Genomic DNA, 21,967 nt, shown 5'->3' with positions numbered 1-21,967 from the left:
TAAATGAGCTGTGACAGCAGAGGCATGCAAATAAGCAGTCAGGTGGAAATTACTGAGATGAGAAGGAACAGAAAGGTCTGCAACACCCTAATGCTTGCCTGAAACGCAGCCTGTATCTGTTCCAGTTAGTATCTCCTTCTAGACCTCCTGTCCTCATCTTTGCGCAATCTATACGCTGTTGCCGCCGGTGGCCTTGTTTGAGCCCACACATCTCAGCGGTGCCACTCGGTGGCTTCTGATATAATGCATAGCCAGCTCTCTCTTGGAGACGATTTTTTTGACAGCCTGCTTGAAACTATTCTGCCACAGCCTCCTGACAAGGCAAGCTATTTAAAAACCAGGGAGAAAACTTCAGCCCCCCACTTCCATGCACAAAAGCCATACAGTCCTTCAGCTCCATTTGGCACATGTGGCAGAGCGGGATAAAAATGTGTGCTGTAATTTTTAATGGAGTACCTTTTATAAAAAGAAGCAACCTCAGAAGCTCTTCAACGCTGTCTTCATTACAAAAAACACCACTGCTTATTCCTTGTAGTATCTGTGGCAAAACTTTATTTTTTAGTTTCCCAGCTTTGGCCGGTGTTGGCTGTGTTGTGTCAGAGAGAAGAAAGCTGGGATTTTGCAAGGATCCTTTCAACATCTCTCTCATTTTCCCCTTCCCCCTCTATCCATCAACACTGAGACTGAGGAGCAGGCTGCAGGTCCCTCCTGCTGTGACAATCTAGCGGGCATAACTGTGTCAGCAGGAAAAGAGCGCAGTGCCAAGGGGGTTGATGCTGTCCCTTTCTTGTGTTACTCGATGGTTGGGGCACGGCACCGCTTCTGGTTGATGGTCAGGTGTCTGGCCCACATATTATCATGGCCTTTGGGGCATCTTGTTTGTGTACCAAGTGGATCCTCAAGCAGCTTAGTCTGGTTTTGGGTGGTTCTTATTATCCTCATTTCCTTGTTCATCTCTCTTTAGCATGTCTAACAGAGTTGTGCAAGGCTTGGGGCACGAGCAGAGCTTTGCGCTCATGGAAGCACGTGGCTTTTGGAATTGCTCACAGAGAGAAGACTTGGAGGTATTTCTGAGAGTTTCATCACACAGTTGCTATGCAGCTTGAATTGGGTGCCTGTGCAGATTTTAAATTGTTTTCTAAATTAAGAGCTCCCTCTCTTCATTTGCGGGTACGTGGATCTGTGCATTTTTGCAAGCCTCTTGTAGTAAAGGCAGACTGCTTCCTCATATAGCTTCTAGGGCTTATTATGGTTATATAGATGCTTGAAATTATATTGACCGCAATCCCGAAGTCCTTTTCAGGTCGGTATCAAAGTGGTATAGAATCCTTTTGTGGCTGTTTCTTTTTTACTTCACCGGGCAAGGGTAAATCCCATCTCGTAGTCAAATTGGCAGATCATATGCTACCCTAGTACGTATGGGGAGGGGACCACACAAAATCTTTCACAGCCAAATTTCTAATAGATGCTTCAACTGTTAATTCCACTTCTTTTCACCTCCTTTAGCATAAGGAAAGCTACTTTTCATGTGACTGAATGCCTTATGGCACAGGAGATGAACATTTAACTTCCTCAGGGGGAGCATGATGCTATAGAGCAAAGCAAAATACTCTTTATCTGGTCAGCTGCAGTAGGTTATCATGCAGATGGTAATTCCTGCAGGTCTTTGAGTTGTTTATGCTTTGATAAAGTGAAAGCATTAATGTCTTTATTACTCCGGTAAAGAAATTGCTTTAAAATGTATCACCAAGCATGAGAGTGATACATTTTTGCTTTCTGTAACCATGCATTGGCTTTCTGGATACATTGTTATGTCATGCTGTGTGCATGTGAGGGAGCAGAAGGGAGTTGCTGGAATCTGTAGGGATTGATCAATTCATCTCTCTGAAGCAACCTCCTCAACTGCATGTTCCCAGAAGGAAGACAAGTATAGCAATGCTGTCTGAAATTACTCTGAATTGCATGTCCTTCCCCAGATCATTATCTGGGCAATGCAGTTGTGTATACTGGAGATTTCCAGTGTTGTACCTACAGTAGATGCTAAATGAAAGTGCATAACTTCTTTGTCAAAAAAAACCATATCAAAACAATATCCTGAAAATACTTGGTACCTTTTTTTTATTATTTATTTAAACTTTCACAGGTACCTGCATAGAGATTTTTTGTTGGCTGAGGTCACTCATAGTGAGGAAAAAGGAAGTGAGTGATTTTATGCAGCTACCAAGGGGATAGAGTGGATGTGGGATTTAGGTCATGCTCTGAACCATTATGTTGAAGTTGAGTGAAGTCCTTTTCAGACAACTTCAGCTATACTTAACTTCAGGCATATTGCCATGTAGCACTGTCTTTTGTTAACTTTGGCGTGATATGTCTTTGCAAAATATTACTTGGCTTCATCAGCCAGTTGTGCAGGTTGGTGGATTGGAAAAATGTATAAATGGCAAAAAATCACAAAAAGGAGAGAATGTGGCAGTGTCTCACCATTTTAATAGTATGTCGCTACTTCTTTAGTAACTAAGAGAGGCTTAAGAGCCACGTTAATGGTACTCTCTGCATTTTTCTGTAGTCAAAATTTATATAGTGGCTTTGGCTTTATGTTTATCCAGCTTTTTGTTCCAAAAACCTTAAAACCAAACTTATCCTTGACATTGTGAAATGTCTGTTATGCCAATTAAGTCTGTGAATACTCATCAAAGAGATACTTGATTCTGTCTTGATGACCTTTTCAAACCTTTCTCTTTGCTTTTTAAGCTTGCAAGTAAGGAAGTCATCTATTAAATTAGCCTTACAAAACTTATTATGGAAATTCATTAGTCCAGATTCTGCTCCCATTGTATGTTCTCATATGAGTATAATTTTAAATTTGTCCCTTAAATTATCGGTCACGTAACAGGCATGAACCGTGTTACACATGTTCTGTGTCCAGCTGTTCCCTGAGATTTGTGTGGATAAGCACTGCAAATTACAAAGGTGGCAGTTTCTTTTACCTGCTCTCTTAAAGTAGTTTTCTGTCTTTCTTAACAAGATCTCTTTCCAAGTTACATCCATTTATTTAACCTCTCCAGAGTCTGTGGGTCTGCATCAGTAGAGGAATTGGGCTGGAGTCTTGGGTCAAGTATCAGTAATTGCTTGTGGTTGGATGTGCACATGTGGTTCTGGTGGTGCCTTCTGCCAGGGGAGATGGTAAATGGAGAAGCATACTGCCCTGCAGACCTTTTTGGAGGCTGCAGGATCACTGGGAGTGGGTCTTTGCTTGAGCAAAACCAGACTTTTTGGAACTTAAATTAGTATTACTGATGGGGGGGGGGGGTGAGGGGGGGTGGCTATTATTGAAGCGCAGCATCAGTTTGGATGGGAACATTGTCATTAAAAAGCAAAACCAAAACAAATGGTTCAACCCAATGGTTCTGGATGTCCCATGATTGAGCTTGATCTTGGCCATCAAAATGTTTTGTGAGTGGCACTGCGAGGTGTCTGCGTCATTCCCAAACTGACAGGGAGTATGAATGTGTCATGAGGAAATCCTAGCTGGAGATTATTCATCTGTCAGTGTCAGCCAGCAAATATGCACAGGGCTTAAATCGAGTTGTCTGGGGGAAGTATGTTACAGTGTTCCCAGTAAAGGCTGTAAAACTGCTAGCGGGGATAGACAGCAACATGTAATATTTGATCTTCTACACCCACAGTCCTTAGTGGAGCCAATCTCGTTTCAGTGACTTCTTTGGCTTTATGGCTTTTTAACTTTCTTCAAGCAACATTGTGTTTTTCCTTTTCCCTAAACTCTTCTTTTAAAACTGGCAAGGATAGCCCTTGCAGCTCGGTGGTAATTGTGGTTTAATGGTAGCGTACAGGCTGAAACAGGGCTGACGTGACTTGAAGAAAAAAAAGGGGCAAAAATTATTCATCATGCAGAAAAGCCCAGCTCCCTCAGGCACTGGCCGTGTAGCTTTGTAAAAGACGAGGAGTCCTCAGACACTGCAGCTGGGATCGAGTAAAAGGGTACGTGCCCACCCTCTCCGGGGCCAGCAAGTTTGGCGCACAGGGACTGCGACCAGCTGCAGACCCACAGTAGGAATGACAGTCTCAGTCCTGCCTGAGAGGCAGGAGGGTTCCCGGTGCAGTCAAATGGCTCTGACCAGTTTTGCTGTGTTTTTGGCACTGGAAACAAATTTTCCGTGCATGTCCCAAACCGTCTGTGACGTTAATCTCTAGAGCAAATGTTTCACCATGTATTTAACATGGGTGTTGCAAGCGTGTTAGTGGTCAACAGTTTTGTTTGGCCATTGCACCTTTTACTGCTGGTGAAAGTGTTGTTCAGTTTTTCAGTCTTAGGGTGCAGCAGGATAGCAGAACAAAGACAAAAGGTGCCTGAAAACCTATGCTCTTCAGGGAGAATGTCTGTCAGGGGCATGGGTTTCCTAGTGTGTCCTGTCTTAGTGGCTTTGGGAGTAAACTGATAGCCAAAGATGAAAGCAATCCTGAGCATCCCTGATACATGCAGCTCTGGAGATACAGAGCATAAGGTATTTTGGGGGCACATACTTAAACCTTGTGTCTTAAAAAAGCGAAAATAGAGGTCCTTGTGCTGCCAATGCAGACTTTTGCAGTACTTGTTCAGTGTCATGGGTTTGCTTTCCTTTAAATTTTGTGCCACAAAGAAGAAAGTGGTTTCTGCTAAGCCACCAAGACCTGTGAAGAACAGCAGACAGTCACTGAAGAGTGCCTTTCCAGGTTACAATAAATCCTCCTGACCATAAACCTGTATCAATTTCAAAGCCTCTTTCAGGCTTATCTGAAAGAACTTCAGGAAGGGGTGTGAGTTCTTTGGCAAGGATAAGAGAGGTCCAAACTGGCTGTTGCAGATATTCTCTGATCCTCAGGTTAATTGAACTCCACTTTTGTCATCAGTTACCACCTCATAAAACTTAAGTTTCTGGAATAGGAGAATCAAACTGATTTTGATTTGTTGCAATCGATCCATTGTAGGGAGAGTTTTTGAGTACTTCATCCAGGCAGGATCTTGATTCCTTATTTGTTTTGTGGGAAGGGTTTTTGCTGTGGTACTCTAATGGGATGTCTCAGGAGCTTTCTGAAGCAATGTGCTAGTTGCATGCTGCTTTTCTGTACAGCAAGATGCAAGTTTCTGTGTCTGCTCTTCACCACTTGAAGTAAATTAGGTGGTTGATCTACCAGGTTAAGCTTGTTGGGAAGAAAAAGAGGAAAAGAGGGATCCCTTTTTGGCACCATGAGTTATGAAGCATCCCAGTCGCTTGCCACGTGGTATAAGTTCCCTGCTGTTTGCCCTCCCTCCTGCCTGCTGTGAGGCGTTCCTGCAAGCCTTGCTTTTATTTGTATGAATCATCTGGCCATGCCTCAGTTTCCATTTGTCTTGGGGTGAGTAAGGTCAGAAGCAGCTATCCATGTGTGATTTTCTGAAGAAAAGTCAAATCTTTGTCAAATGAGCCCTGCCTCGATGAGAGCTTTATGTAGATACAGACAAATGATGTTGCAGGGAGAAGAGATTCTTCATTTCCTCTTCTCCCTCCAGTGTAAATAGTGCAGCATGTGGGAAACAGATGAATGACCTTTCTGTGAGAGTGCTAAGGACGATGCTTTTTGACTTTAGTAAAGTGTTTGCTTGCTTTGCTGTTTACCTTGTTCTGGGGAAGATCCTTCTGATCTGGCACTGTAGCTCACTGCCCTCTTCCTTTAATGTGAGGAACATCTTCCTGGCCTTTCCCTTTAAGCAATTATGCTGATCACTGGACGTTTCCATTGAATCTCTTGTTTATAGGCAAGAAGCAGGTCTTGGATATGCACTCTGTTTGTTTTAACTACTCAGCTCTTTGGTTGTTTTTAATTTCAGTTTCCTTTAATGGTATCAGTTAGGAAAGGATGTGTAAATGACAGGTACTTTCAAAACAATGCCTTGCTAGTAGATGAGAAGCCAATCTGTCGAAGTGGTGTTCCCCATGGCCAGGTAGCGGGTCAGTGTGTGGTAGCAGTCCAGATCCGGCTGCAGAGCAGCTGCTGGTGGCACTGGAAGGAGGACACTGCTGTTGCATCCTCTCCTGCCGTGCACGGCCCGGGCATGGGGCAGGTGGGCTCCTGGCTGTCTGGTTACCCTCATCCCCACACACCTGGAGAGCAGGAGGCGTTCACAGTGCTTGTCCCAGCCCCTGCCTTGCGCAGCAGTACTCATGCTGTCAGTGCATAGTGTCGTGTGCGTACAGGCATATGTCCTGCCAGGAGCTGCTGAGTGGTTTTGCTGATACATTAAAACCAGATTTATGTGTTTGCACGAGCTGCAGTGTCTGCTGTTTGTTATATAACTGGAGAATGTTAGTGTTACTTTTGCGTTGTACTCTTTCCCAGAGCATTGTTGTGCCTGGGCTCATGAGCCTGGTTGAAGGCAGGTGCAGGTGCTGCTGTGGCTGTTCCCTGGTCCCCTTCAGGTGGCATTGGTGGAGTGCCAAGGCACCACCAGGGAGTGGGCCTCATTTCAGAGGTCCTCACCATGCTTGCGCTAGGGAGCCCCAGCCCCTGCCAGGTGGGCATGTGGTGGTCACTGCCTGGGCTCCAGCGAAACGCATAGAGGATGTACAAGGGCAATCCCTCAATCCAGATCCAGGTCACCTGCAGGCTTTTCCAGAAAGCTCCTATCTGGCAGTATGTTAAAGGTTTTCTTCTGAACTGCGGAAGTTACAATTTTATTGCTTTTCTGTTTTTTAATGGTAGTTGATGTTCCCATGACTCCAAGAGCTGGCATTTGAGGGCCTGGTGCATGATTCCTCCACTTAAAACCACCTGTGCTTTTCCTTCTCCAAGCTTAGGGCTTTATACTGGCTTCTTCTTCTGCTGAGTGCACATGAGTGCATAGAAGTACGCAGGTCATGAAGCAAGGGGAATCCTGTCAGCTTAACAAATGTAATTGTTTAATAAGCTCTGTTTTGCTTTCCTTCTCTCTCATCTTTCTTAGAATATATCTTCTACTAAAGACTTGAAAACAATGGGTGTTGTAGATGTGCATTGTTAACTGATGGGGCTTTTAATTCTTCCTAGCATTTTATTATTAATGGACTTCCATTAAATTTTTAGAACCGTTAATAAGCAAATGTTTGAGGAGAGGATCTGTTTGTCTCATATCAGTTAGTAAAAACAAAACAAACTCATGCTGCTTCCCTCTTTTTTTGTTGTAGCAAACCTTCCCCAGTGATGTCCACTCCATTGAAGAAATTTTGAAGGTAGGTGCTCTTAAATAATAGATCTCTGTGTTTGCTTATATTTTGCATGCATTAAAGTAGTTCGTGGGGAAAAAACAGTGCTCTGCTTCTGCCAGCAGATGTTGTAATCACTAAAAGTGTGTTTTGGGGTACTCTGTGAAGAAGTAAATGTAAAAGTTAGCCTCGGATACAGCTGGAGTTGTAAGACCAGTCTTTCTATCAATATATAAGTGTAATACAGTCTCGTGCAGTCCAAGAGCAAGACTGACAAGTCATCTGAAACAGCCAGAGCTGCTCCTTCATCAAGTCAGGGGGTAGCCATTACTGAGCACACATCCTCCAAAGGGGCTGGACATGCTGCCTCCTGTCCATGCTGCCAGCCCCAATAGCGTGGCCCTGAATGGGAGCATGCAGCTCTGTCCTTCCCACCCACCTGTGCACAGCACTGCTGCTGGGCTATTTCTCCTTCACTGTAATTCTAGTCCATTTGTGCAAAGCTAAGCCAGCTCTGGTGCAAAACTGTCTGTGTAACCTTGTGTCAGGCTCCCAGTAGCTGGGTCTGAGTACGTGTCACCTGCTCACTGTGCACGATTTGAAAATGTACTGTGATCTGCAAGCCAGTCATGCTGATACTGAGAAGACAGTTCCTTGACGTCAAATACTGAGACACTGAAGTCCTAACAGAGGTGTTTGGTTTCTGTGATTCACTTCCCTTACTGTTGCTTCAAGTGCAAAATCCTGATGCCTTTATTGCTCTCAAGAAGCTGTTGTTGGGGCAGCATTTTAACTGAAAGGTAGTTGTGCACAGAGGCTCACTAGCTGCTGTGTGCTGGTTGGTGTTGCAGCATGAGTACTACATCGTTTCATGTTTCACAAAGACAGTCTGTTTTCTTGCCTGTTAGTAATGCATAACTCTCTTTGTAGCAACCACAGGGAAGCATGTACAAGTATAGGAAGAGCTATAGCGTAGTATATTGAGGAGTTCATCATCTACTGAAAGATTGCATGTCTAGTGAGTGAAGTGAGCAATGAACTGAACAGTGGGAGAGGAGAAAAGAGAAGGCAAGAGAGATAACAATGGGATGAAATAGTTACCCAGGTTAGTTGTAGGCTGCTTCTAGTTCTTGCACAGAAACCCTTGTAGATTGCTCTGATCCCTGCTTATAGAGCCAAAGATAGCAATGTGGTTTAATTCCCTGTAAATCTTTGCATTTCATATTATTCCTAATAGATAAAGAAACTAGGGATACTTCTGAACTTTCATTTGTGCCGTGATGAAAAAAGCGGCACTTGTAAATTATGAAATAGTAGAGATTTTCACAGTTCAGTCTATTTGCTGCCAAAAGTACAAACATGTTCTTTGCACTGACAGGTTCCTCATTAATTTCTTCTAAGCCCCTGAGCAAACCGCATGGTGCATGCTCGTCATGAGATGCATTCAGCATGAACATAAATTCTAACTTTCTGAGCTGATCAAAGTGTCAGTATTGTGTTACTCTGCATGCTGCTCTCTTTGGGAAGTTGGCAGGAAACGACTGTGATGACAGCCACTCTGGATGGGGATGGTGGATGCACACCTTGAGTACAGAGGTGATGTTGGGCTGGGGGGGAAATCCTGAGATAACTATTCCTGGAAAGGCAGTGAGGGTGGCAGGCCATATGAATTCACTTACTTGGAGAAACTATTACGCTCTTCAGGATTTAAAACTTGAGGATCAGGAGACAAAAATTGTTTTGTATGATTTGAACAAGGTGGTTCTAAATTTTTGAGCCCTAACTTTCTCAAAGGCCTCTTCTAGATTAACCCCCATTAAGATATTTTAGCATATGTTCAAGACAAAGATCCTTGTCTGTGGTAGGCTTTTCATGTGTGTTCGTTGCAGTGCAAGCCAAGGTTTTAGCATGCTCATCTGGGCACAGCTGTGGTGTCAGAAGAGGCAGGTTGGAGGCTGGTCTTGCCTGCTGACCCCTATCCCATAGCCATGGTGTTTGTGCTTTGCTTTCACCTGACTGAGCCCAAAAAGCCAGTACCTGGTTGTGATGGTGGGTGAAAATAAGGGCAGGGGAACAGGGCAATAGGATTCTTAAAGACATAGCACATAGGGCAGTCTCTTTCTTTGGTTTGAAACCATGTCCTGGAGCTGTGCGTCAAAGATGTCTTGGTCAGAGCAAAAGCCAGTGTTGCAGGCAGAACAGCATGGGGAGTGGCTGGCAGTCAGAGCTCTCTGGCTGACCTCCTTGAGTTATGAAAAGCCTTTTGGAGTGTTGCTGTAAGGAAATATAAGAACTTCCGTAACAGGAAAGTCCTGCACTTTGAAAAACCCCAGAACTACTCATATACAGGTTTTGTTTACTTTTCCCTTTATAAAGTGTGATAGCTGTAAGGCTGAGGCATAATCCTGCAAACACAGTAAGTACTTAACTGTCTACAAGCTTCACTGAGATGGCTGTTACTTGGGTAATGCCAGTATGCTCACAGAAAAGGAGCAAGTCCTCACCATGGTCTGGCTGCTGTGCTCGGAGGGCTTCTATCTGTGGTACCATCTCTTGGGTTTACAATCAGGTTGAGAAGGACTTTTTTGGTAGATCCATATGAATCTCTTAAGTGTAAAACTTCACCTGTGTGTATCAGCAGAAATACTGTAAGCCGCTTCTTTCAATGTTTTTGCAGGAAATGACCCACTCATGGCCACCTCCCCTGACAGCTATTCATACACCTAGTACAGCAGAGCCTTCCAAATTTCCGTTCCCAACAAAGGTAAAGCACCCTCTTTTTGCCAGGGCTTTTGATAAATTGGGAGAGAGCTTTCTGGCTCTTGCATGCATTTTCATCTGATTTTTGTCCCCCTTTCATAGAAAAAGGCTGTTAGGAGAGATTATCTTTAGAAGTCAGATGAGTTGCAGCACAATGGATCTCGAGTTGTATAACAGCTGCTTGCAACACATCGTTTTACTGAGAATTAGATCAGGTTGTGCTTATGAGTAATTGTTTTTGAGTGGGCTATATGGTAGCATAATTTTTTTTTTTTTTTTTATTTTTTAAGCAAGCTTTAATTTTTAGAGTTGTAAGATGTTTTGAGCCGGGGTGGGGGAAGAATGAATAATGTTTCAATGACTTACACATTTGTTCTAACGGTGGGCTTCAAATGTAACTACTTTTCAGAAACATTTTAAGCATCTTTGTTGCAGCACAAAAAGACGTTACACCTTTACTGTCAACAAAAATATTTGCTGACTGTGTTAAACAGAAGTATTTGGCAGGTCTTATAAAATTTTTTAAATATTTCTTTTAAAATGCCTGTGTCACTAATGTGCTAGCAACACATTTTTGGTGGCAGTAGCACATATCATTTCTGCCCATGCTAAGCTACATCAGGCCAGCTTAAACTATTGGAGACTTCAAAGTCATAACTTGACAAGTTAGTCAAAGTATTTATTACAGTAACACATGGAAAGCAAATCATCGATATGCTGCTGTTAAGAGAGCTGATGTATTTTATTCTCAATTTGCACTTTGTCCTTTCTTTCTAGGAATCGCAGCACGTTGGATCTGTAGCACAGAATCAGAGTAAGTAGAAATCCAAAGAAAACACAGTTATGTATGTATTGACAGATAGTTTTGTGTGTTGTGTGTTATATGTTGAGGAGAACGTCAAATGTTTATATTGATTAAGGAGCATGATTTCCTGTGCTTTGTTGAACAGTGACAAATTTAGAAAATGCTTGAGACTCTGTACATTCATTACCTAGAAATTAAGGCAGCAGTTCAGCAGAGAACAAACAGTTTTACATTAGGAAACCCCATTTGGAGTGATGAATAATCTCAATGGCAAACAATTATGTCCTGGAAGAAAGTGACTTTCTAGTCAGGTGCTCAGAGACCATAGGGTAAAGTACGTTACAAGTGAGGCAAATAAAACCAACCGATTCATTTTTGATTTACAGAACAGTATGACGCACCTTCAAAAACGTTGCCTAGTTCTCAACCAAGAACATCGTAAGTAACCAGACTACCAGTTCATGTGATATATAAAGATCTCATGTTACTCTGTGATATGTTTTTCCATGGAAGGCTGCAAACTACAGACTGCAAAGCTTACACTCAACTTGTTTTCCTTTTCCTCATCATGAACAATTTTAAAAAAAACAACCCAAAACCAACCGAACAAAAAAAACCCAAACAAAAAAACACGCAAAAACCTGGCTAGTCACAAGTAAGAGGAAGAGCATCTCTCCATCTTGGTTGAGATTGTAGAATCTTGCACTCAAACTCTCTAAGATCTGTAAAACAACCCTTTTCATATTGTTCCAGCATCATGCAGAGGAGCCCTCACTGGCAGGGAGTGTGGGATAGTGTCTTGCTGAGCAGTCAGCAACTCACTTAATCCATTCTTTGTTTTGCTTCTCTTTCTTCCACCCCAGCTTGCTCCTCCTGAACTATTTCTGGAAATTCTCATTGCACTATTAAAAATACTAGTTCCAACTGCTGCAGGCCCTGCCTTCCTCCTAAGCTACCCTGCAACCATCATCTTTATTTCAACTCTTGTCAGCTGCTTGTAAAAAGCCTTCCAGCACTTTAGTCATTTGTGCAGGTGGCAGAGAGAGGGGAGACTTTCACTGTAGCTAAGAATCTGAAAATACTTCTTTCTTAGCCCAAAAGTAAGTTGTAAATTTGGCATGGTACGTAGCTCTGTCCTTATCTAACATCCCCTCTCCGCTCAGTGACCTCGCGGGCACTTCAGAGCCAGCGCTCATCTACGAGGGACGTGCGTGCCCACAATTGATGAAGGCAGTTGAAGCAGGAGGAACAGGGTGGCTTAGGTTTATGTCCAAAATGGAGTCAAGCAAGATTTGTCCAAGGACTTCCTCTACATCCTTCCCTTGACCTGATGCATCCCTTCTGTTTTGTTTTCGTTTTCATTTGCACAACAGGGCTTCCTTTCTTTGCTGTTCAAAATGCACGTGACTGTCTGAAAATGCAGCTGCCTAGAGTAGCTCGCGTTACAGAGTGTAGCTGGCTGAAAACAAACAGTATTTGTGCTGGTTAATTAGAAGTTGAAATCCCAGTGCATCTGTGTGCCCAAATTAAGCATTCAGCTTTACAGAGCATGCAAGTGTTTCCCAGATGGCTTTCATTCTTGAATACAGCCCTGAAGTTAGCACCTGGCTGTGCTGGAATGGAAGTAGCCCTTCTTTTAAAAGGGGGGATGCCAAGCTCATTCTTCGTGATGCATCTTTAACCCAGCTGGCAGAGAGGGACCAGCCTGCACTTTCAGTGGGGTTGTTTGGAAAGCAATATTAATTTTAGAGCTGCTTCTCTCGCTAAAAGAGCTCTTATTTAAATAGCTTTACAGGGAGATTGATGGTGTGTATATAAGCTGCAAATGGACAGGTCCTGCAAATGAAAACTTGACATCTATTAACTCCTGAGCTGATTAAAGCATTAAAATTATTACAGCACATTTATTTTCTTTGACTAGGCTATTTAACGATTTGTTGAAGCCTTGTTTTGAGGAAACTGGCTTTGTCTGTCCTTGCAGAAGTATGACTTATTTAAAGTGTTGTTGTTCTTCCTTTATCTCACATTGAACTTAAGTAGTTGCAATGTTCTTTTATGCTGAAGTATTTTATTTACCAGCAGCTCAGGTGAAAAAGACAGTGCTTTTTATTAGAAACAGTTAAATCAGACTTAAAAGAAGATCTAGGTAGTGTTTCCTTGCGTTACACTCTTACGTCTAACAGAAATGCATTTGTAGTCCACAATTCTTAAAGCATAACAAAACAAAAATCTGAAAACATTTTCAGAACTTTGTAGCATCTCTGGAAGTTTGTTCATTATCACCTTTGAAGGACTACTTCCCCTAACAGGTTGGAAAAAAAAACAGAATTCATTGAGATGCTGGTAGACATTTGGCCAAACTGCCCAGGAGTGTGGAGAGTGGCTGTATTGTTGCTATTCTTCTTTTTTCCTTTTTGTATCTCAGTGAACTGGCAGTGAGTTAGGCTCTAGCCCACATGCCAAGTTGACACGTGCAGGATTGCTGCAGACTGCGTGCTGTTTGCCTTCTGTAGGAAATTCGGGGGCCTCATTTTCCAGGGTGGTATCTCATAGCGCTTCCCCTCAGTGTTTACTCTAAAAGAAGAGGCAAGAGTTGATTTCCACTGAGAAAGGTGTGTGAGGAAATGAGGCAGTTGAGGCTGGGAGATGGAGGAAGATAGTCACAGAGGAATGGCAAAGTCAAAATGCCTGAACAAAGAAAGCATGTAGGTCTTTGCGAGTGTAATCAGACAGAGCCTTTGTGAGAGCTGCTTCTGCATCCATGAGAGGTCCTCAGGGGCTGTGGGATCAGTACCTTTGCAGGTGGTGTCACCTGTGCAGGAGGGCTTGGCTCTGTACTGGTAGCCACAGGAAGCCTTTGGGGTTTCTTCATGTTGTCCTGCTGCATGGACAAGAGCAGATTCGTCACTTTTGCTTTGTGGAATTGTTCGTTGTGAGACCGTGGCCAACTTCAGCAGTAAACATGATCCTGTTTCAATGAAAGTATCTTCAGGCATGTCAGTTGTTTTGGTATGGGTGTAAAATAATTTGTCTAGTTAGTGGGGATAGTGTTTAAATAAGGGAATCACTTTTTTATTCAAGGTTTTTACTCCTCTGTTGTCACGGAATCATAAAAGCAAAGTGCTCAGGGTCGTTAGAGATGACCCACAGAGCCGTAAATCTTTTTCGCTTTGTTCATAATTTGACACGAAGGCTTGAAAGAGTGTGAAGGTTTGTGTAGTTTTCCCTTTCCTAACAAGCATCAGGAACACTCACTCCTCACTTTTTTAAGATGATGTGGTTCACTGGGGATCTTTCATATTTGTTTTCTTGCTATAAAATGTGTTGTCATGAGGGGTTGGAGGCTTATGTTTCTTATTTGGGCCTGAGAAAAATTTCTCACAGACCCCTTAGTTTGAAATGAGGTTGAAATAAACAGAGTTTTGAGCTTATTGATTAAAATCCCTGTCTCAGTTCCCAAGCTTTTTATCCCATTTTTGGAACAACACTTGTGTAATTCTCTGGGTTGAGGAGTTGGTCTCTAGCTAGTTTCAAGATTTGAATCACTATACTTCTGTTGCATGTTTTCCAACTCCCTTTTGGGATGCCTGTATGATTGCCAAAGATGGGGGTAACAATTCGGAAGAACTCTGGGTCCCTCCCTACAAATCCTTCCTTTCCAGCCTTTTGAGGATCTCGGTAATGCATTGAAATTGCAAGCAGTAGTTACCACCTGCAGGCAGAGGACTAAATTATGCTTTTGGAAATGTTTGCAGGCAGCCTGCTCTCTAGCAATAGTAAAACAGAGTTTGGCCTCCCCACTTGTAAACTGCTTTGAGTATCTGAGCTGCTCCATGTTAACAGTTACCGCTGAGATGTACAGGAGCATGAAGTTCATTGTGTAGAGAAGAAACAGGAGATAGGCTTGACCTTAGCATTTACTTACGTATCTGTGATAGGAGACTTCAGCAGCAAAAAGAGAACCCCTGTGACAGAAGAAATATTTGCAGCCCCTGAGAGCAGAGGGCGTCTATATGCACGGCTTCTGGTGCAAAGACTATGCTTTCTTCCCCTTGGGGAGCCTGTGCAGGTTAATAGTGTGCTAATCTCTTTCTGTGCAAGGATCAGATTTCTTCCACTCCTCCCTGCTGTGTTAGTGTGCTAGGTAACCTTTGCTGAGGAGCACTCCCCTCACAGAACTTCATTTTTGTTGTCTGTAGATAGCAGCCAATGATACTGACCTCCATTGCAAAATGTCCTGAGATCAGTTGGAAAGCACAGTAAAATGCCTAGGTTGTGCGTTACTGTTTTATCAGTCGTTCAGGTAATGTCAGGGTTTAGCGGATTGAGCATGCTGAATGTTCAAAAAGGATGTGGGAGGTTGGTTTGTTTTGGCAAGTGCAAGCCAAGTCTTTTTCAGTGTCTGCTGCTTGAAAATGTGTCTGCCTTGGCTGATATTTATCTTCTGGTTGTCTTTCAGAATGCTCCAGGACGACCTGCAGCTCAGTGATAGTGAAGAGAGTGGTGACGACCAAGTCAGTTTTAGATGTTTTATACACTAGGCACACAGACATCCCTTTAAATTATCATGACTTCTTGTGTTGTTCTGAGTTCCTTAAGCTAACCTTTCCTCCCCCTCTCCTCTTTGTTTTTTTGTTTGTGAACAAAACAGGTTGTTGAAAAGCCACCTTCTTCACCTGCTCCTCCAAGGTACAGATTTGTTCCCAAACTACTAGATAGACCAAATAAGGAGGAAAAACAAAACTACTTTTTATATATGGGGTAGATGGGTAAGGGTTCCTGGTTTTCCTTGTAGATACAAACTTTGGTTTCTAGCTGCCTGAAGCTGCCGTTGAAAATTGGCTTTAGTTGTGTGGGGTTTTACAGAAAGCTCTCGTTAGAAATGAGTAATCCAGGCATGCTGGATTTTGCCTATGAACCAGAATTGTATTTCCTCAACTGTTCCCGTCTGTGTATATGTAGATCACACTGGAGCTAATGGGATTTTCAGTTGTAGTAGTGATGGGTGAGGTGTGAGTCCAGTTTTAGTTCAGAAGGAAGCTCAAAACAGCCAAGTGGGTGAAGAACGGAAGAGGGTTAGGAAGTCTTAAGGCTGTTTCAGCTCCTGGTGATAAGGCAGCTGATTGTAACCAGTTCCTGCCATGTGTTGTTAGTCAGAAGCAATATTCAAGGTAGACCGAACAGCCGTGTGCTAGCATTAGAGGAAGAAAGGTGGAGAATCCCAGAATTTTTCCTATAGGAGAGCACTAACATACATTTTTGGCTTGATATCTATATTCTTCAAGCACAGGGTAGTGGTCTACAAAGTCAGACTTGCAGAAGGGTATGCCAATTCTTGGCATGGTATGCGTCTGCAAGCTCTTGGAATAGAGTGTTCTCATGATATCAGTCTGGATCAGCAAGGAGCTTGTCTCCAAATCACACAAATGTCTTGATACTGATGTGGGGAACAGTTTTCAAAGCAAAAAATTCAACATTTTGATTTCATAAGCTCATTTCGAAACAAAAAGAAGCTGTGCATAAAAGTCCTGGCTCTCCCTCAGTTCCATCCACTCCCATTGTCAGTGCTGGAGGAAAACACTTTTGAGTAGGGGAGGGTGTTGCAAAAAATGCTGCTGCTTGACATGGCTGTTAATGAAACTGTTACAGCACCTTGACCAAGTAATACAGATGAAGAAGTGAAAACTTAAAGGGGACAATACAAAAAAGATAAACCATCCTGGAATGTCTGTTTCTGTCTTGTTAGCCTTTATTGGAAATTTTTTCTTTTGAGGGTTGGGGCTTTCAGAAAAGCACTTGTCAGCTTCAGTTGTTTTTAAAACTTTGATTGGCTAAATGCAGCTTTGTGTTGTAGCAGTGATGTCCTGCTTATGTGTTTGTCTGACTGGCTTGGAGTTAAAGGTGTTACCATTTCCAGAGGTTCTTTATTCTGGTGCTTTATCTTTTGAGTATGGCAATGTATTCCTTTGGCCTTTTCCTCTCTCCTCTTTGTGCCAGAACACAGGGTTTTGGTTTTATTTTTTAATCCTGCCATGTCAATATAATGTCAATATAATAAGTAAGTAACCTTCACCCATGCTGCTTTCTAATTTTATCTCACGATGGCCTTGCAGTGCCCTACAGTCCCAGCCCAAGAGTGTGGCATCAGCACATTCCAGCAGCCCGGAATCAGGGAGCACCAGTGACTCAGACAGCTCTTCAGACTCGGAGACGGAAAGCAACTCGAGTGACAGTGAAGCAAATGACCCTCGAAGAGCATCAGCACCTGAGGTGAATGCAAATAAAATCTAGAGGCTGCTTAATACAGCCTTTTGCCTCAGACTCTCTGCTGTCTGAATGCAGTCAGGACAGGAGACCTGAAATACCGTCATTGTTCAGGTGTCCCCTTGACATTTTTGCTGCATCATCAGACTTTTCTTGCCCTTTGCTTCCCTTCTAGAGTTTGTCAATTAAATAACCCTTAGTAACAGCATAATTAGACTCTTAAATGCCTAATCTTGAAGTGTTCCCCCTTCTCCTTTGGCATCATTGTCTAGCACTCCTGGAGGAATTAGTGCCTTCACTGGCAAGACACAAGCAAGGTGCAAATGAGAAGCATGGCTTCTCTGGGGTGTTTGGGGCCCACCTCTGCCTGTACATCTTTTTCTGGGCGCCAAGGCTATGGGCTGCTTCAGGGTGAGACCAGTTTCCTGATATGTTAAGAGGAGCTGCTGCCTCCCTGCAGCTCCTGTGTGTGAGTGACAGATTCAGCTTCTCCCAGATCACAGCTGAAGTGATCAGACCTGCAGGAAGGGCTGGAATGTGCTTAGACTTGCTTCTGTTGAATTTGGCTCGGGTAGTGCTGCACTGGCATTTCTGAGGCTTTTATTGGGAAAAGCAAACAAACAGAACTTGGTGCCTTAAAGTTTCATAATTGAGACCATGCATTTTTTAAAAATCTGCTGCAGAAGTGCTCATGTTCCATGATTTCAAACAGTTCTTCCAGCTTACAAAACATTCTCAGGCCAGTGGGAAGTGCATGGTTATATCGTACAGACCACAGCTGATGCAAACCTATCCACTGACAGTTTTGAGGTACTCTCACAAAGCCCAGAAACCTTGTAATTTATTTCTCCTCCCTTCCCCCAGCCTTAGATTTCCTTTCTTTTGCCTCAGAAGCACATGAACAGGGAGAACTCTATGTGCAGAAAACAAGCTTTGAGAAGGCATATCTTTTCATCTCACATCTAATACACTTTACCCTCCAGCAGTTCAGTTACAGACTTTGCCTTCTGCAATGTGGGTGTCTTTGGAAGGAAATAGATGTTATACTTCTTGTCTTTTACCAAATCCTGCCTGGTTTGTCCTGAAAATACTGCATTGTAAGATCCTTCTCACTCTAGTGAAGTCCTAGCTATTTGCTATTGACCATTTTACCCTTTTTTATTCAGCAAACTGTTCATCCGTGGTGCTCAAGGGACAAGTTAATGCACATGGCCTGTTTGTTTATAGTCACTTCTTCACATGCAGAAGAATATACTTTAAGAGCTATAGGCAGTAGTTCCATTGGGGGGTTTTTTGGTGGGTTGATTTTTTGTTTTGTTTTGTGTGTGTTTGTTTTTCAAAAAAGTCTGTTACTATCCCTTCTGTTTGGAAAACCTAATGAAAACTCGTATGATGGTGTAGATCACAAACGATAACCGCTGGTAGAAGTGCTAGAAAAGGATCAGAGTATGCCACTGTCTGATAGCTACCTACATTATAAAGCAAGGTTTATTAAGTCTTTTGGCCATGTTTTCACAGAGTTTGACAGAAAAAAAGAAGCTCTTCAGTTAAAATTCTAATGAAAATAAATCAGACTTGTGTTATCAGAACAGTATAATGGAATATGCAGTTTAATTTTACTTACAAACCCATGGTAAAACAAAACTGGTTTTTAAACCAGGTTTCTAGATTGACTCAAACACAGTTGAATACATGTCTTGTTTATCCACGTGTTATACAGCAAGTTGAGTGGATAGAGAAGAAAATTATGACAGAAGGGATTAATTAGTCTTGGAAAACCTTTCATGTAGTAGACTTTCTCTTTTCAAGGAAGAGTTGCGGCTCTTCTCAGAAATGAGACTTGTGACCGGGAAGAATCAGTGAGAGTGGGACTGTAGCTGTGAGCTGATGGTGCCCAGACGATGAGCTACAAATTTGAGTGATGCTGACACACACGTGATATTTTCAAAATGGTCTCCAGAGAATCATGTCCCTGATTTGCAGCTTCTGTTGTCTATTTTAGGGTTAATTTGGTTTGGTTTTCTCATAACTTGTCAGACTACTGTTAGATTAGGCAGGGCTTATAGCAACCACATGTTATCTGACCATGACTCGAGAGACCTTCAGACCCTGGTTGTTGCTTATGCCTTGCTTGACCTAGAGGGAAGCAAGTGTTGGGTTGTGTAGGCAGAGGACTTGGAAAAGAGTGGGCTTGATGTGCTAGCCATAAAATTCCTTTTGGTAAATGGTTTTCTTTTGGTTAAACCACAGGAGCCTGAGAGCCTACCTGTCAGACTTCAATGAGATGTGATAGCTGACACAGTTCTTCATCCATTTTGAAAGCAGTGCTGTATGCAAATAACTTTCCAGAAGCGTTGCGAGGACAGCACCTAAACCATTTTTACAATTGCTGCTTTTTTTGTATGTTGTCTGATTGTGTAACGACCTTTGTTATTAGCAAACTAAGGTGAAGCTTTCCTGTAGACTGGTCTCCTACTGAGTGACAGGTGGGGCTAGTAGAGATCCAGGAGTGCTGTGCAACACATTTGACTGATCCTGTGCAAAAACAAGGTCTGTGTTTCTGAAGTAAGTGTTGATGTGCCCAAGCTATAGCATCCCTACTGTCTCATAGTCTTTCACTTTCAAGCTCTTCTAACAGTAAGAAGAAATTTTACTGGGTTCTGGTAAGCTGTGCCAGGGTGGAAATAGCCCATAAAAGCATCAGTCTTGCATCCTTCCTTTCTCTTTTTGTCTGCAGCCTGACCCATCAACTTCTAATAAGTGGCAGCTTGACAATTGGCTAACCAAGGTGAACCCACCAGCAGTGCCAACAGAGAGTCTCAGTGAAATTGCCCAGGGGGATGGACATGAGGAAGGCAAGGAGCAGGGGCAGGGCATCAGCAGCGATTCCTCCCACCAGCATGCCGAGCCGAGGGAGCCTCATCACAAGAGCTCTGGCCGAGCAGCCAAGACTCCTCAGGACACTCACCTTCCGACCAAGCGCAACTGCCAGAAGTCTCCTGTGCACACCGAGGAGCCCTCACCCAGGCAGACTGTGGGTATCAAAGGACCCGGCAAGGCCTCAGTGCACGAGGGGCCCAAGGGAGGCCTGAAGGTGGAGAGTGACCCTGGTCCTTTTGAGGTCAGAGACCAGTCTTCCAGAGACAAGCCAAAAGTCAAAACGAAAGGGAAGCCAAAATCCAGTGACAGAAAAGACCTGAAGCCAGCACTGCAAGAGCCCCCTGAGAAGAGAAAGCACAAGAGCTCCCACCAGGCCAACACCAAACCTTTCTTGGACCCCAAGCTCATGAGAGATGTTGTGCTTGGCACTGCTCAGGAGCATCTCGCTCTCAGTCCCATTTCTCAAGGCCAAGGCACAACACCCACCAGGACTAGTGGCCACAGGCCTGCTGTGGTGGCCAGAGAGGATTTTCACAAGGAGAAGCCTGCCTTGCCTCTTAGGGAGAAATTGCTCTCGCCAGTGAGGGACTCCCACACACCTCAGTCCCTCATGGTAAAAATAGATCTCCCTCTCCTGTCAAGAGTCCCCCAGCCCCCTGGGAAAGGCAGTCACCAGAAGAGAACAGAGGCCAAGGAACTCCCTGGTGCAAGGAAGCAGGACTTGGAAAGGAAAACCACGGACACTCGTGACAAGTCCCTTCAAAAGAGGAAGGTGAGAGGTGGAGGTGGGTTTATACAGGGACCAAGGTGGTGTTTGAAAAAACCCATGCAGAGAGTTTATTTCTGCTTCATAGGTTGGGAGTGGACCCATTATGCTCCTCCTATAAAGTTGTTATCAAACTTCTGAAGGGAATGTGTATCAAAACTCTCCACAGATGTTTCTTGTTTGTCACAAATACCCTGCTGAGCAAACTAAAAGCCCTGTAAGCTGTCTAACAAATGCTTTGGTGTTTTAAAACATTTTTTTCTGTGTTTTCTCAAAACACTAGTTTTCTCAGACAAGAAAACCCCAGCCTTCCTATGTCAGAGGAGCTTTCGGCAGTAGGCTGTGGCTGGCCAGCCACCTGGTAGCATTTGTGGGTTTCTCTGGCTTTCAACCCCAGCAGAGCTTTGTAGGGCTGCAGTATCTCTTCCCCCTGCAGCCCTTTTAAAAGCAGCATGGTACCTGAACCACCTCCCAGGCTGCAGTCACCTGCGCTATCCATTTAATGTCTGTTGTGGATCAGCACCTTGCCTGCAGTTTGTGGGGGTGCCCAGAGGGAGAACCGGCCCTCTCCACTCTGGTCTGTTGTTTTTGATTTTGTCCATCTGTGTACCTTCTGCTGTCTTCAGCCATGCAACCTCAGTCTGAGTAGTGTAGTCTTTTCCTGTAGTGTGGAGTTATTTATTTCCATGAAACAGTTGTGATTGCTTGCTTATGCAAAGAGGAACAAATTCTGCAGGTGTGAACTCCCTTATTACTAGGGGTGATGGCAGCAGCCCTGTGCCTTTTGCTTTTCCATAAGTGCAAACTTTGGACTTAACCAGGTTCACTGATAGTAACAACCATCACTAAACCCTGCTTTGGATCTCAGTGCTTGGATAAATGCATAGAAAACTTCTTTGGTTTTCCCTGGAGCTGCTGTGGTGCTAGCAGCAACGCTAATGCTTAAAAGATTTATGTGTCCAGCAGGGGGCTTTCCAGAGACCCCTTTGCAGAGTCCTTCAGCTGTAACAGTTGCTTTCCCTTGAATTATAAGACAGCCCGATATTTAACTGAGGGGTGGTTGCTCACAAGTGTTTTTTGGAAAGCCGGCTCCCAAAGGGAACTGTGAATATACTTCAAGCCAGCTGGTTCAGCTGCACAAAGAGTTGCCTGCAGGCCTTATGGTGAATTCGGTATTCACTGTGGATATTTCAGTGCCTGTGTACCTTTTTGGTCCTCGTCACGACCAGGTGGCTTAGCATGTGTGGGTGAATAACCTTGGTTCCTGCGTGGGTT

At 43.5% G+C, this 21,967-nt stretch overlaps 1 protein-coding gene across 1 annotated transcript in view; it reads left to right on the top strand.

The window, feature by feature from the left end:
* Nucleotides 1-21,967, top strand: part of AFF1 (ALF transcription elongation factor 1) — a gene marked incomplete at both ends in the record, with an annotated part of 81,253 nt that overhangs the window by 44,432 nt on the left and 14,854 nt on the right. The window contains 8 exons of the mRNA XM_081999616.1: nt 7,200-7,244; nt 9,895-9,981; nt 10,755-10,791; nt 11,169-11,220; nt 15,242-15,296; nt 15,434-15,471; nt 16,896-17,052; nt 19,784-20,698. Of these exons, the coding sequence (XP_081855742.1) occupies nt 7,200-7,244; nt 9,895-9,981; nt 10,755-10,791; nt 11,169-11,220; nt 15,242-15,296; nt 15,434-15,471; nt 16,896-17,052; nt 19,784-20,698 (1,386 nt within the window). The remainder of the gene's footprint in view (nt 1-7,199; nt 7,245-9,894; nt 9,982-10,754; nt 10,792-11,168; nt 11,221-15,241; nt 15,297-15,433; nt 15,472-16,895; nt 17,053-19,783; nt 20,699-21,967) is intronic.

The sequence above is a fragment of the Phaethon aethereus genome (genome assembly GCF_964289735.1).
Source record: "Phaethon aethereus genome assembly, chromosome: 4".
NCBI lineage: Eukaryota > Metazoa > Chordata > Aves > Phaethontiformes > Phaethontidae > Phaethon > Phaethon aethereus.
Note: the sequence above shows the minus strand (reverse complement) of the source record. Positions and strands in the feature narration are given on the sequence as shown.